The sequence below is a fragment of the Hydractinia symbiolongicarpus genome, chromosome 5, assembly GCF_029227915.1.
Source record: "Hydractinia symbiolongicarpus strain clone_291-10 chromosome 5, HSymV2.1, whole genome shotgun sequence".
Lineage (NCBI taxonomy): Eukaryota > Metazoa > Cnidaria > Hydrozoa > Anthoathecata > Hydractiniidae > Hydractinia > Hydractinia symbiolongicarpus.
In genome coordinates this window covers 21060171-21077186 of record NC_079879.1, presented here as the reverse complement: position 1 = coordinate 21077186, position 17016 = coordinate 21060171, and the positions used below count along the sequence as shown (strand labels likewise).

The window sequence follows — 17016 nt, the reverse complement described above, 5'->3', positions numbered from 1 at the left end:
ATAATCCTTACAAGAGTTAATATATTTTTCCCATTACAAGGGTTTCATAGAGATGTTTAGGGGTAGTTTCGAGTAAAAGCCAATATCAAAGGCTCTAAAGGCATGGGACCTAAGTATTTGGCATGCAGGTGTCTAATAGACAAAATATTGAAACTCAGTAAGTATCATAGCCATGCAGCATAGCGTTAAGGAGTTATTAAGGAAAAGCGTCAGGGTGGGGGGCGGAATCAGCATATAAAATTAGTGAACGTATGAGTAAATAAAAGGTTTTATGGAGAATCCCTTGAATGGACTATATCTTCAATAGACAAAGGAACACAAGATAAAGATCACTATTCTGTCACCAAATTTACATAGTTTGAAGAGAAAACTCATTTGCAGACCTTTTTGAAAATTACAAGTAAAAGTTGCGTATAAAAAATTACTTAATGTTTGACACAAGTTTTTTCACATTTAAGCTATTGCCTTTCTTCCATGCAAGTGAACCATCATAATTGGACTTAAAACTTAGTTAACTTTCAGCTGGCTCGCCCGTTTGCATTGGGTTCCATTAAAATTTAATGGTTGCGTGCTAATTAAATTGACTTTCAACATTCTTGATTATTCTGCACATCTTAGTTGTAAGACATGGTTAAACGAAACGAATTAGTATTTACAAAATACTCAATTTACGTGACTGAGCACAGCTAGGACCCTGTTTAGGTTCCATACCAATAGAAAAACAATAACATGCTTTTAGAACAAGGTTGGATTCACATGTAATAATAACATTTAGTAATAATGTGTTAAAAAAGTAAAACAAAGTTAAAATGAAGCAAAAGCTTTTTAGTATAAAACCACTATCACAATTATTCAGTCAGTATATACAAAATAAAAACATAATGGTCCTAAGATATTAAAAGAAATAGAGAGAAAAATAATTAACTAATAACGTCACGCCATTTTAGAACAAAAGAAGCTTTTTTGAAACAAGTTGTCACGGTTTTTTTCAATGCAATTAGTGACACTTCTAAATTTTTCCGTATTTTAGTGTTTAAGGATGCTGATAGAATAACCTCCAAACAAATTGATGACCTGTATTGTTTAGCAAGTGTTTTGCTGGTTCCGAATCTTTTGAGTTTGGGTTTTCTGAACCAATCAATTTTCATGGGAAATCTTACCAACGATTTAATAATAATATTACGAAAAGAAATAATTATAAATACTATATTCAACTGCATTCCTTGTTTTTAAGAGGAAAACAGACATTTTATCATAAGTTATCATATTTATAGCAAATTAATTTATAAAACTTTTCAGGTTCTCAAAAAGAGCAAAATTCAGTAACATTATTACATTAGCTTAGATTGAAGCTTTTCTTCCTTCGTATATTCCAGTTCCCCTTTTATATATTTTTTTAGTCTTTTCATTTCAATAGAGTTTAACCTTACACCATCTTGTGATAACGATTCAATGTAATTGTTTTCTATCAAGTCTAACAACAAAGTACCATCAACATCGTTTTCCATAGAAAATGTTGCAAAACTAAGCAAGTTTATTTCTTTTAATTCTTGGCGAACATTATTGGTTGACCATGATCTGACGTCACACAACCTTGTGTCAACATCATGCTTGGTACTTGGTCGCCACCCTCGAATAAATTTGTGCAATTTGCGAGCTTCAAATTTCGTCAAGCCCAATGTATTTACTGAGTCACTCTCGTCTAGATCGGTCAACATTTTACCATTGATCATTTCTTTTTTAAATTTCGGAATATACTTTGAAAGTTTCAATTTTCCTACAAGACTTAGAACCTGATCAACTGTGTATGTTGTTATTTCATTTAAACTTTCAATCTCACGTTTCTGATTATCATTAGAAAAAATTGGTGGAGATTTTATCCGCGCATAAATCACTGTTTCATAGGTGTGGTTCTTTCCAGAACAGATTGATTCGCTTTTTGATCTGGTCTTTTCGGTTCTTGGTTTCAATACTGGTTTGGTTGGTTCTTCTTCCGTTTTGTTTATGGAACTTTCACTGCTTCTCAAATCTTCTGTAACAAAGCAAGAGCCATCAATTGGATTAGAATCATTACTAAAACTTCTTGGCAGTTTTCTCGGAGGCTTTGGTTTAATCAGTGGTTTTTGTACGAAATCGTTAGGATGCTGATCTAATGTTTTATCTACTGGACCATCCTCTTCTTTCGCTGCTTTACTAAATGATCTATATATATTGTCTAGGCTTTTCCTATTATCCGGAGAATCAATACCAGAATCATTACCTTCAACAAGAAGTGCCGGCTCCTCTACTTCGTTAGGTTGTACTGGCAACGGCCACATCGAAACGTATTTCGTTTCATTAGACGTGTGAGAGTGTTTTGTCAAATTTTCCATTGATTTCGACTTTCTTAAAGTCCCCATTTGTGCGGGCGTAAAGTAGCCATATAATGGGTTTTCTCCCTGCAAACTTGTTCTTCTTTTATCCTGCGTATTAACGTCGAAATGATTTTCTTCAAATTCAGACGAATGTTCTGTCACTTGAGGAAGTTGGTTTTCTTGTCTTGGTGTGCTATACTTATCATTCTTTTGCTTTTGTAATTTAACAATTTCGGCTTCGTTTCCAGTTTTTGCTTCTGCAGATCCAAGTCCCAACGCTACCTCGCTATCACTTAATGGTCTTTTTTTTCGTCGTAATAATGTGCTCAAAGAAGTGTACAATCGGTTAGTTCTTTTTGTGTTAGTTTGGTTGCCTGACGTAGGCTGAAATTTTAGAGAGGTTGGTAACGTAGACAATGTAGCCGATATTTTTGCAACCTGCTTTAACTGCTTTGGTTTATTCACAAGATGTGAGTCAAAGCGGAAATACGGATTGTCCATTTCAACAGAGCCGTAGATTCTACCACTGTATATATCGTAGTGAACCGAAAATTTGATTTCACTAATACGTTTTTGATATTGTTTTGAATCGCTTTTCCCAAAGAATTCAATAAACTTTGGTAAGAATCCACACTCTTTGACTTTAATTCGCGAATCAACAGAAAATATTTCGTAAAGGATCTTATCATTATTTGGCAAAGTAGCGGATATGATGGTATCATACACTTCTATATGTTGTAGTTCCACTACACCTTTTGGTACATTACCTGATTCTACGAAAACCGCTCGTAGTGGTAGCATTTCTTCTGTAACGTCTGGCAAGTTCATTCTTTCTTGAACTGTTACGAAAACGAATAACTTTGGATTTATCAAAATGTTTGCCGGCAAACAAACTATTATTTCATCGCTGGTTCGTCTAAAACTAACATTTGCAGCATCACTTTCCAAGTCCACAGACTGCTCTTTAACGAATGTGAAAGTATCACCAGCAGCACATATGCTCGATTCATATCCAAATTTCTGTTTAACTTTTAAATAAGTAGAAGTTTTGTTACCCAGTGACAATATATCTAGCAAGGTTTCAGGATAATGTTCTTCTACTATCTCAATTGCAGCATTACAAGTAACTCTAAACAATTTATCATTCCAATCTTGACCACACATAAAACTCATATTTTTTCTGTCAAGAATAGTGAGAAACTGTCCATGATGAAGAACAGTCTGCTCCTTGTAAACGCAATCTCCTTTGATGTAAAGAGTGACTGGTAATGTACAACTTTCCAGGACTTTCCAAAAACTATCCGGCTCTTCAAAAGGGATATTCATGTCTCCGTCTAAGATATAACATACGAATTAATTGCTAATTATTCGGACAACTTTATTTGTTGAAAGCTGTTGCAGATGTGCTTTATTTTTTTAACCCCACAGCAATACACTAAAAAAAAAAGTATATTTTTCCCCTATTATAATTCTCTAATTGTCTGTGTTAGCTTTCGTATCTTTTGATTAATATAATAAAATAATAAAATGAAAGGAATTAATATAGTTATATATATAATTTATAAGAGCTGTATTGTTCGTTGTAGTTCTAATTAAATTTGGTAATATAAAAAACCCAATAGAACAAAAAAACTGCAGTGTCATAGCGAAAATGAAATTTTGTGGTAAAACTACTGAGTCATAAAAAAGAGGATAGTCGATCATTTTACATTTTACCATCGTTGCCTCTGACAACCAAACCGACGACTCTGAACTATTTTTAACCTAAAACCTTACTCGGCAAATATTAAAATATAAATTTTATAGAATTTTAAGATGTTTTGCTATGGCATGCTGGGGTGTATTATATATCCTTCATCGTAATTTTTTTTTTGTATTTTGGAAGTAGTATTAAAGGGTGGTAGAACAATACTGGTTCTTGAGTGTACGATTGAAATACTGCCTCGACACATTGTTGGAACGATGTTGAAAAATTTTCATCACTCTGAAAAGACAAGCAAGGACGATGTGAGTGAAACTTCATCCATTGTCTTACCACTTCTCTTGAGCTGTGTACGCAGTGTGACGTCACAAATTAACAACATATGTGCGAACCAAGTTGGCTTTTATTTGATAATGACGAGCGTTAAAGTTATTATCGCTTTTAAGGGAAAGAATTGTGAATGGCGAATTCGGCGGCGAATTAGCTGCAAAATATATTTTTGATTTTCACGTGAAACAAAAAACATGAGGCGAATCTAAAATACTGAATGTAAGCACTCTTGGGTATTAAAAACCAGACAGTTATTTAGAATTCTTTCCGGGGATGAGTTTTTCTAAGAATAAACGCTGAGTATTGCGTTCTGATTGGTTAAAAGTTCACAGCAAAGCAAGTTTTTCGAAACAAAATGAAAACAAATAAAACTGCGCATGCTCAGGTACATTTTCCCGGCAAATTCACCATCCAATTCGCTTCGTGAAAATCCCCTTTTAGAGGACGAAACTTAGTTCCTTGTTAGAGAAAAAAGTAGATCGATCGAACGTTCTGTTTATACTAATGTTCTTGTTTTTGTAGCGATAGACGTAGATGTTCTTAAGATGTTCTTATTAAACTTTTTATCCACCAAAACGTTTACTGTAAGTTGTTATTTGATCTTAAGTTTAGCCTTCATGTTGAAAGTACAAATAAATGGTTTTGTTTTTAAATTTGCTCAATGTTCGGTTTGGTTTATAAACATAAATTATTGACTGTGCAACATGTTTCCACTTCATCTAACATCAAATCACAAAGGCATAGTTACTAAGCATTTTATTTTAAGGAAATCTTAAGCTTGGTTTTCACTGGTAACATAAGCATAAAATAGGTAACATGCGCATGCGCAATACACGAATGCGTGTAGTGGCATAAACATAAGCATAACAGGTTTCCAAGCTGTAACATAAACATAACATTTAGCAAGAAATGAGAGAGAACTTTTCAGCTCTTTTAGTTACGTCACTGCTCAAAAGAAGTTTAAAAAGAATTAATAATAAGAAAAAAAAAACACATTTAGGGAAAAATTAAAAAAAATTGGTCAAATATAAATTTATGAGTTCCGTTTAGCCAATGAGGAATCTGATTTTAAAAGGCAGACTTTTAGTATTATTTCATAGAATTACCTTCTGATCAATAAATCAATAAATACACAATACACAATAAATAAATACACGAGGATGTTAAAGGTCTTGATCATTTCGTGGAAAAAGAATGGCTATGCTTACGCTTATGTCTTTCTGGTACCCACCGGCAAAACTGTGTTGCAAGCATGACATCAGCATAAAAATATCAAAAAATTTTGTTATCTTACGTTATTCACAATGCGAGTTCTCGACGTATTTTACGCAGGGAATTTTTTTATGCTGATAGTTTGCTGCTAGTGATTTAATTCTTGTTTAGCTTTAATTTTTCTTGCAATGCCATAACAGTAATTTTAACGTGTGCACGATATTGCTTTTTAACGCAACCTCGTCCCAGAACAATTTGTCTTTGAGGTGACCGTGATGGTGAGGCCGTAATAACGACTTAGGGGCTAAAAACTAAACGATACATACAACCTCGTTCCCAGTGCCCATTATCACTGTCCGATGTTAGAAAAGTTATAGATGTTCTGAGGATTAGGTTGCGATACATGTTTACATTTTAGCATATTGAGGGTCAGAAAGGGTGGATTTTTTGCGGCATATACTAAGCATACAGGTCAGCCTTGGCGAATCCTTCTAATGTGTGCGTTTCTTCTTGGTTTATCGGTATTTTAATCAGACGCAGACTGCTCTATTTCCTTATACAAAATAAGATTTAATTAACACTAACATCCTGTCTGAACTTGGTTTTGTTGCTGTTCTTTTAAAGGTAAAAACTGGACCATTTTATCTTAGCCCATAAGGCCACGTTTAAATTTTATTTTAGCCTATTAGCTGATATCGAATTTTTACTTGCTTAGCTATGATAACAAAAACAAATGAAGTAACTATATTTTGATGAATTTTTTATTAAATAATAATTTCTTCCTTATTTACGTGAATCTAAAGAGCTTGCAGGAAAATACAAAGTTTACACTAAAATAAAAAAGTCTAACCTGACATTGTAATCTGTTAAGAACGTGTTTATGTCTCCTTTGCTTTGAAGTTTACCACAAAGATTCTCATAAGCTACTCTATCATCAACTGAGATAAAAAAAATCCTTTCAGACACAGTTTTACTGCTTTGTCTATGAACTTTCCACACTAATATTTTGAAAGTTAAAACTTATTAAAAACTATATTGGTAAATTAACAAACTATTGTGGTCTTATTAAATAAGTTCAAATGGTATGGGATTAGTAAAAACTCAACAGACTTAATTAAAAATATAGCTAACTAATAATGAATCAGTTTTTTAAATTGAATGTATCAATTACAATCTTTTACTTGTATTTAAAAGGGGAAATTTAAAAGAACAGCGTTTTAACTGAGGCTTTAAAGTTAGAGCAATAAATGTTGTCACTGGCTACCACAAAAGTATGAACATCCCATCTATTGTGGAAAATGCTATTAAGATATATTTAACAGAATGATTGCAAGTTTTATTTCTCAAAGAGTGTAAATTAAATCGGTGAATAGACTCTTTTATAGTGGAATCTCTTAAATCGAAAAATATGTTTTCATGTGTTCTCATGTGCATTTACTTTTTATGGGCACATAAGCAAAACAAATGCAATTGACAGTAATATATCAACCAATCAAAGAAGAGAATATTAATGACGGTCTTTTATTATTATTATTATTATTATATTTAATTCTGGCGCCTTTTTCAGTTTTAAAGAAAATTAACACCTATGGTATAACTGACTGGTAGCCTTATAGTAAATCTTTCAGTGCGGAAGGTCTTGGGTGTACGCCTTGGTGAGTCATGTCAGAGACTCTACCCTTTCTGTTAATCATTAAATACAAAAATGGGATTTACATGTTAGTCGGTTGGCTAGTTGTGCTATTGCACGGCTTTTGTTGCTCAAATGGCATCCTCAAATGGACTAAGCCCCCCCCCCCCCCTCCCCCCTTCGTAGAACCCTCATTAATAGCAGTATCAATTGTACTGATCTATTCTGGGTATTTAATTTCAATGATATATTTAAACTTGAAGAAATAAATTGCTAGCCTAAATTTGAAAGTGTCTTGTCAGCTAAATATATACACATTTAGTATGTTTTAAATGAATTCAGAAAGTTACCTTTTGGCGCAAAAAATAATGCAGCATTTTGAATTAGTTTACATTTGAGTAAATAAAAGCTTTTGCGTACAAGTTAGCCTTTATTTCCCTTATAAACATGACTAGCCGGCCGCGTGGTAGCCCACATATTTCTACCATTTTGTTTTTTTTTGAAAAGGGGAATCTAAAAAAACTTTGTTGTAGCTAACACGTATTGTCCTGCAAAGAATTTTATGTAGCTACATTCCCCCAAAAAAACAGCTGAGTATAAAATCGCATATTACCCAAGTTACGTAAATAGGTTACTACTAATCACATAATTAAATGAAATTTAAAAAGCGTTGTTCACGAAATTTCCCAGCGTATTATAATTTCCCAGTGATCATTTGAAATTTTCAGTTGTTTTTTCTTCATTGTTAAAAACATGCTGAGGTCGTTACCACGAAAACTTTTAAATCCATCCTGAGATCTGAGTTTCAAGGAAGCAGAACGTGTTGAGAATACGGCATAAATGGCCATTTATGGCAAGATAGCCCTTTACAAAACATGGTTTATCAAGACAAGATGAATAGTGACGGTAAACGAACCGAAAAGTAAAACAGTATTTCTCAAAACAATTATTTCAAATTACAAAATTTTAGCCGTGTTTATCTATAGCTGTAGCTATTTTTACTTTTTTTGTTGAACAAAATTGAGAGATAAAAATAGGCGGCTATGTTCATACATCCTCGATGGTGGACAAACTAAAAAAGTGCGAGTAAGTGCTGTAAAATAAATTAAAAACTATGGCACGAAGCATTCCACTGACTATATCGGTCTATTCCTATGACATTAAAGGAAAGAGTGGGACGAGATTTGGGCACAGCATGAAACATACAATTAGCTCTAGTTCAATTCCCTTCTCTAGTTTCTCTGCTGGCCATTTTGTGAGCTCACTAACTTAAGATGACATGATAGAAAAAGAAAAAGGCAGAACTGATTGACGCAGTTTTAAAAGATTCTGGTGTCGGCTGTATTTTTGATGAGTTTTAGTAACCTAATACATTGATTGGAGATTGCCATGGAAAAGGGAAATTCTCGGGTGCCTATTTGGCTTTAGACATTCATTTCGTGTAGAATCTGGATATCCTAAAAAGAATGATTGAGAGTTGTTGAAAATTTGCTTTCTTTAACTCCAAATAAATTTTTTCAACATTTTTGGTCCTGAAGAACTACCGGCGTTGCCTTGCTTAGTAGATTGCAGTAGGCTTAATTTACTAATTTTTAGAATTTGCTATAAAGTTCTCCAATCAAATAATAGATCCTAAAAGCTTGATAAGTTTTTTAAATAAAGAAATGGGCAAGTATTACTGACGTTTGAACATTGTTTAAATCACTTTTGATGACCGATTAAACCGGTTAACCGATTTCAGAAAATTCAACATTTTTGGAAAAAGGTAAAATAACACTTTAAAAATCTAAATTTAGAATGCCAATGCAAGTGGTTGGTGTATTTCCTGGCAATTGATAATTCTTTTCTCAATTATTTAAACATAAAAAATTAGATACTTCGTTTAGTGGCTACGCAGAGTCATGATGACTAGTCGAACAAGAGTGATGCTGCCGCTCGCTTAAAATCGCCGGCTTAAAATCACTCGCTTTAAATCGCTCGCTTAAAATCGCTTACTTAAAATCGCTTGCTTAAAAATCTCTTGCCTAAAATCGCCTCCTTAAAATTGCTAGCTTAAATGTGCTCGATTTAAATTTGCGAATACACTGTTAGACAAAACGTCGCATTTTTTGTAACTGGACTGCCACCGCGACGACGGCAAACGCAGACGAAACCAAACACATATATCTCCGGAATGTGTGAAAAAGCCTGGATATAATCTACTGCACAAATTCGCAAATATGAAAAATGGTCACAACGTACTAGGAGATCACTGTATTTTATAAAAAATAGTTAAGAAAACGTTCCTAGATTTAAAATAGAAGATAACCCTGCAGAGAGAATTGGCTTACATCTTTTTATGAATTTCAAAAACTGATGACATTCATGTAAGAGAGGTTATATAAATATTTATTACATTACGGTTCCAGATGACTATCAGATTTAGTCCAAATTTGTAAGAAATATCGCTCCACACAAATGCCGTCCAGACGTAAATAGTGTAGACGTAAATTTTTGGAAATTTATTCTTATCGTTAAGAAAACCTGACTATCTCGGGCGGCGGGAAGTCCAAGATTGTGGGAAAGAGAAAAAGAGCTCTGGGGACCAGGTTGAAGAAAACCCTTCAGAAAATTTCAAGTTTCCAAAACAAATTTTTTGACTGTTAAAATTTCGGTTAAAGTGAATTGAAATTCTGCATTTTGACTCTTTTTCTGACGAAATGCGTGTGTTTAAGTGCACGGCAAAGCTCATAGCAAGCATTTTTACCGTTCTTAGCTTTTGTAGCTTTCCGACTCCTCTACCTGTATCAATCTATACACGGCACAGACAAGGCTCTTGGCATGGCATTCTTAGCACAGGAATATCAAATTAAACCAAACCACGGGTATTCACAAAGCAATTTTAGAGCTTTTCGTCACCTAACCAAGGAGGTTTACCTAACCGACATTTTTGAAGTGGCATTTTACAATAGTTTTAGCCCATATAGATGTTTATAAAACCATGTGAGTTTTAATAAACCAATCCCTGAAGTTTGGTTTTAATCTGACGTTAATTTGCGTTAAGCAGGTGTGTTAACTGGAGATGTTTGATGGCAACATTGATGACTAAATAGCGAACCTATTTTAAAATCGTTAGACACTTTATGCCCCCTTCCTCCAGTGTAAGACTGTGTCGAAAGCCCTGTGTTTTTTGCGATAAACATATGTACCTAGTACTAATAAAACGGTTGCATGTTGATTTTTTAACAGCTATAGTTTAAGAATTTCATTGTAGCAAACAATTTTGAAATAAAGTGTAAGAGTGATTTCACCGTTTAAGTAAGTTCATCTCCTTTTTTTCGCTCCCCTTATTTCGTAGATAATACAGGAAAGTAAACTTGGTGGAAATTTAATGAAACAAGATATTTGACAAGCTCGATTTGTTATATAATGTGATAATGTGAGATCCCACTTTTTTGTCGTCTGCACATTGTTTCACAACGTGCCATTTGGGTTGCATGAACATGTCGAGGAAAGACAACACGCTACCTTATATGATTATTTATCATTAACTATAACTTTAATAGAGTCGAGTCTATGTTTGTTACTAACTCTTCCTTTGAATGGTCCTTGTTAATTTGCTAGAAGCGTAAAGTAGAAAACAGTCGCAACATTTGAAGGAAAACGTCTGTAGCGAATCCCGGCTTAAGTTGATGTAAACACTCTTGATGCCATACATCCTGTGATTACACCACGGAACTTTTTTAATACTTTCCTTGCGTTTCTTAATGGAGATAATACATTGCAGAAACAATCTTTAAGGCACTTACATCAAAATTCTTGTAGTGCTACCTAATTCTTAATATAATCACTGCTGTCCCCAAGTGTTCACTTATCTTACTTCCTGCTGCATTTACGTAGTACCGTCCGTAATCTACCCCTTTGTCAAACCACACACATTAAGAAAATTCCATCTTCATGCCATTCAAAACAGTTTCATATACTTCTTATCATTAACTTAGTTCTGCATCCAGTAAATCGTTTACGCACTACCGGTCCGTTATTGTAAGCTCGCCTTTATCTATTTCTCTACTTTGGCAAATATCTTCGTAAAAACGTTGAATATGAATCTCCTCCACTAACAATTTGCACAACCTAACCACCGGACACGGCTACAAAAGAGATTTGGGCCTTATTACGTTAATTACGGTAGTGCTCAAACAGGCCAGACGTCTCTACTTCGAAATTAAGATCCAATCTGCTAATTATTTCCACTGTGAGCCCTTTTGATTCTTTTATCCTAGTAATGCAATTAGCTATGTTTAGAGATGTCTTTTCCGAAAACCATTCGATAGACCTGTAAAATATTGGAATTCGCCAATTCTATTTGCAGAAAAATGTTAAATTATAATCTCTGCCGAGTTGATCGATTTTACCATTTGTTACGTCTTTCTTTAACAGCTTTCTTCAGTTTGATGGATCGCGGATTAACAGTCATTAAAAATCTGCATGGTTCGTTGATAATATGTCTTCTAACAATGAAGAAGATTATAACTTAGAAAGCTTAGAATAGGATAATTTTCGTCACGAAAAAGACTTTACAAACCTACAGCCAGACATCACAAATTGCAATATTTCTATTACAAACGAAACGAGTGAAACCAGCCAATGTTTGATAATCTGGTAAACTATTCAATTACTTCCAAGCAATTGTTTAGCAACTTTTAAAGTCACCTATAAAGTGACCACTTTAAGAGTCAAATTTTTTGTACGAAATACCTGTACTACGCATGCGCTTCTTTCTAAAGGTTTTTCTTAGATATTTTCCACTCTGCATTCAAGGATTGACGCCGGCTTTTTATTTTCTAGCGAAAAATTAACTTAGTTGATTAAAAACATTTAGCTACAAGATACTGAGAGAATCAGAAACTTTAAAAAAATTGTCTCTCTCGTATGCTAATATTGCTAAAGTGAGAACATTTTCGTAAGAACTCTCTTAATAGAAAAGACAAGCTGGAACATATTTAACAATTTTTTACAACCTTATCAGGGAAAAAATCGAGGGAAAGTTTAGCCTGGGAAACCCTTTAGTCATTTTGTAAAAATTCATCCCTTTTTCCCGACTAAAATTTACTAAGGATGTGGTATGAAAGGAAGATTATTTCTAAGCATAAATTTTAAAAGAAAAAATTAAAAAGACGTGCTATAAATTAGTCCAAAATTATGATTACATTCTCTACAAAACTCTACATTCTTTTTAACGTTCTCATCTTTATTTTTCTATTTCCCTTCAATAATTTTTTTGTTGAAATTAGTATTTGTTTCGTTGCTGTCATCATATTTACCCACTACAGTACAAATTTCAATGCCTAAGAAATTTTAACTAGCAAAATTTTATTTAGTTGCCGTTCTTATAAAATAATGACGTCACTTGTTTTCTCTTGGTTGCCAAAGCAAAAAAAAAAAAAAAAGATCGGGGAAAAGTATTAGTCGGGAAAAACTTTTAGTCTTCTCTGTAAAGTTTAATAACTTGTTCTTACTTTTTTCCCCCCGATAAAGTACTTTTTAGTTACTCTAAAATTCCAGTCATTCCAACATTGTTAATGAGAATTTTCAAGATTATTGTATTTCTTTTCATCAATTAAATTACGCAATTGATTACGTCACAAAAACGAGGTAACCTTATCAGTGTGAGTGTGGAAAGGAAAAAAGCTCGTGCCACGGACGCACGATATACTTTTGTATGCCCGAAATAACAAATGCGATATATTTTTACCAGTTTTTTGTGACGTAGTAAACCAATCACAAGCCTGATTTCCATGAATAACAAATCATCAATTCTTCACAGACTCAACATGCTGAGGAAAGTAAGAAACGTCATAGGGACACAACAGCCATTTTGGATGTTGCGGTATTTAAGGTTTGCAGACCTTTTCGTCTTCTTAAAGCTTTTTATATTTATAATATTTGTTTTAAAGTTTATATTTATTCATTGAGATAACATTCTCTATTAACGTTTGAAACTTGGCTAGGGTTGACTTTCTACAGACAAATAAATTTGTAACAACAGAGCTTCGTATGTTTGTGTTTTATTTAAACTGACAATTTATTTTGCAAATTTATTCTGCAAGGTGAAAAAGTGGTGGTTGACAGTTTTGCTAAGGCAGAGAAATAACAGGTTATCCACCTGTGTTATTTTTTCAGCTAAAGTTGCAGAGAAGATTTTTTTGTCAGTCGAAACACTGTGAGCGCTTCATGCTATATACCTTGAAACACTAAAAGGCTTCACTTGTATGCGTTACACGGCTTCCCTGCAATTAGCGTAACGAACAACCTTGGGAAGGCAGCAGACAAAGGGTCCTGAGAACAAAGTTGGTTTAAATGAAATCTGGCTTTTAATATCCAGAAAAAAATCAGACGATTCTAGGTGTTTTATACAGCTGGTTTAGGTTGGTTTTTTGCATTTCAACTTTTTGTAGCATAACACAAATTTTGATCATGTTTTGATCGACTGTGACGTACGCTCATATTAAAGATGTCGGCAACATAAATAAGAACAAAGATTGTTTAATCAGTTGTTTAGATAAGAATCAGTGTTTACGTCTCTTCTTTATCTTTGCATTACCACAGAAAAAAAGATGAATTGTATGCTTACTTTTAATGCATTTACCGATATATATAACATGAAATTGCAGTGAAATAAATAATTGGAACAAACAAGTGAAGAAAGGCTTATATCTTTATAGAGATTGTGCTTTTTGTGGAAACGTGTGAGACATTTGTGAAATGAAACCGTAAAAGATTCAAGTAAAAGTTGGTTTACCACCTAGCTAATCACCAAAATGGAATGGTTATACAGTGTCACGTTGGGTTTAACCACTTTAGCGTTTACACTACACACCTGTGGCATGTACCTTTTGTTAAAAAAACGTTTCTCGACAAATCAACGTTTCCTTCTTTTGCATTTGTCCACGTCAGAAATTGGATTCTGCGTAGGAACATTCACAAGAATAGGTTTGATATTCTGTGGGTATAAAACTCCAAGTGACTATGCTGTTGTGGTCGTCCACAGCCTTCATTTTCCTTTCTATATCGGAATATTTCTATTGACACTTGAGAGATTTCTCGAAATCTATTTGCACATGCGTTACATCAATTGCTGGTTTTATAAAAGGAAGAAAGTTTTGAGCATTATAAGCTGGTGTGTTGGAATAGCACATATTTCTTTGACTTTCTTCATACTCAAAGTATATGGCATTACTGTAGAAGAAATTCTAAGCATTGATAATAAGTTTTTCATGGTTTTGTCGTTGCTGTTAGTTATCGTGTTTTGTTTTGTTTACACCTATATTTTCCTTAGCCTTCAGAAGCTGGACACAAAAAAGAGACGTCGCACGTTACGACACGCATTAATACCATTCTTTATCGCATTATCATACATCTTCTTTATGGCTATACCAGATATTATAATCATAACACATACAGCGACTGATAAAACAATGGATTATATGAGGTTACTATGGAGAATCAATTTAATCGGCGATGCAATTATTTACATTTTTTTGCAACCGTCAATAAGAAAGAGATTGAAACATATTTTCAGACATAAAGATTGCAACATTTCTTTACGCGATATTAGACATGAAAGATTCCTTCATCAACGAATTGTAGATTTGAATTGCAACATTAAGGAGAATAAAAGATTATTGTAAATATTGACATCTGAAAATAGTTAGCAATGTAAATCCAGTTATACTTTCCATTATTACTTATTTATACAAATTTAAATATATATGTATACTTATAAATAGACAAAGGATTGTTATGTGTTAAATGCTATTTTGAACCATTATTTAGATGACAAAATAATTTCGATCCCAGGGAATCCTCTAATCAAAGAAATCCTTGGTACTGGCCAGCAAATTTCAAATTTGATTCACTTTCCAAAAAACAATGTCGGTGTATGCCAAGAAAATAAGGAGTTGCCTAGAAAATTTGGCTAGCTGTCAGTGCTGTGAAAAGTGACCTTAAATAAACAAATTCAGAAATTGTTTCGTAATTATATCTTACTAACAGTTTTACGATTTCATTTTTATTCATTTCATTCGTTTAAGCATTTGTAACGTGTTACAGAAACACAAAACTACATGAATGTCGGGAAATTTGGGATCGGGATCTTTCTAGACAATCCAGTTGACATTAAAGGCGGGGAGAAGATAAAGCTATTTTGTGGCATCCACTGACGCGTGACCATCACAATAAAAAGAAACATGTGGCCATTGTTTTTATAAATATTCATCCGTTTGGTAATTGTGAAAAGATATTGAGTTTTAAAATGGTTTAGCGTTAAAGGATGAATTTAAGAACTGTTAATTTATAACTGACTTCTATGAACAATGGACTGATGTTTGAGGTTTAAGGTGTTGTCGTTTGGTCGAAGACCTTAAGTAAAACTACACGTTTTTTAAAACAAATGTCTTTAATTACCATTTAATGTTTTAAAATAAAAACATTTCAAGCTCTCTTACTTGTTCTTGGAAACTAGTTATTAAGTCATGCCAGAGAAACTATAGCAGTGTGAATTGATCCTCTCTGCTTAACGTTTAGCATGAGAATTGAATTGATGTATTGGGCGGATATCTAGCTAAGCGGTTGTTCTCTAATGGGAACTTTAAATTCCCTAGAACTTCCTTCGATAACGTTGATAACAGTTTCATTTTGATCCAACTTAGAACACGGCTCTAAATACGGGGCGAAACATCTTTAGACACGGTGGCTCATCTGTTGACACGGTGGCCCATCTTTTGACACGCTGCCCTGTCAATTGTCGGGCCGGGACTAACTTGCGACATGCTGGTAAAAGATGTTTGCATACATCAAGACCTTGTATTTTTTAATGTAAACTAACTCCAATAAAGTGAAAAAACTGAACTGCTACAACGTTTTCTGGCGTATTGTGGCATAAGGCTAGCTGAGAATAAATCGTGTTATGGGTAGCAAAAACAACACTACAACTCTTGGTGTAAAACCAGATCAGCGAGACGTCCTTGTAGCATGATTGGAGATGTTTTTACCTGGATTGTTGTATGCGTAATGACTACCTAAATAATTATGACTTAGGTATCAAGATATAACATTCATCTCAGTGTAATGTCATGTTATATGTATACAGCTTGCTGTTTTTCAAGCTGTTTATGTTTACTTATCAAGATAATCTTTGATGGAATTATTGCAGCTTGACCTATTACGTAATTTGAGAAGCAAAATCGCTTTGGCTTGGGCAGAGACTTTGACTATGATGTAAAGAATATTATGTATGTCTTAATTTATATTTTACGTGATCAGTCTCACGAGGTTTGAGCAATAAAGCCTTTCAATTATTTTCTAGAGTGGACCACAAAGACAGTTCTGGAAATTTAAGCTTTTATTAGAGCTACAGAAACTTTTTTTAAATTTTTGCCCAATTGGGTGACAGGCTTATGTGGGGATCAAACCCACAATCACTTGGACATGAGTCGAACACTCTACCAACTGTGCATCTAATCCCCATTTATCAAATTAATTTGTCAATTAATGTCTGTGTTTGCTTAATTTTCAAGAAAAGCAGAATTTATGAAATGCTATTTGTATTTCTCATTATTTTAGCTATATTTGTATGATTTATCCTCCTCCATACATTTTTTGTTCTTTTTAGTCTTCTCCTGTAAACACTGCATTTGTCCGCAGTTGGGTCCAGGCCTGTCTTTAATTTTTTACAAATTCGATACAGTGTGTTGACTATGGCACAAGGTTTAACTTTAGTCTGGGAGTCTTCAGACCCATGTTGTGAC

The 17016-nt window shown here is 33.7% G+C and overlaps 1 protein-coding gene across 1 annotated transcript; it reads right to left on the bottom strand.

Annotated features, from left to right (window-relative positions):
* Positions 1-313: 313 nt before the first annotated feature.
* LOC130645283 (uncharacterized) lies at positions 314-6709 on the bottom strand. The gene is made up of 2 exons (XM_057451223.1): positions 6449-6709; positions 314-3688 (listed from the first exon to the last, which is right to left on the bottom strand). The coding sequence occupies exons 1-2, from the start codon at positions 6453-6455 to the stop codon at positions 1332-1334; spliced, it is 2364 nt and encodes a 787-aa protein (XP_057307206.1). The 5' UTR covers positions 6456-6709; the 3' UTR covers positions 314-1331.
* Positions 6710-17016: the final 10307 nt, after the last annotated feature.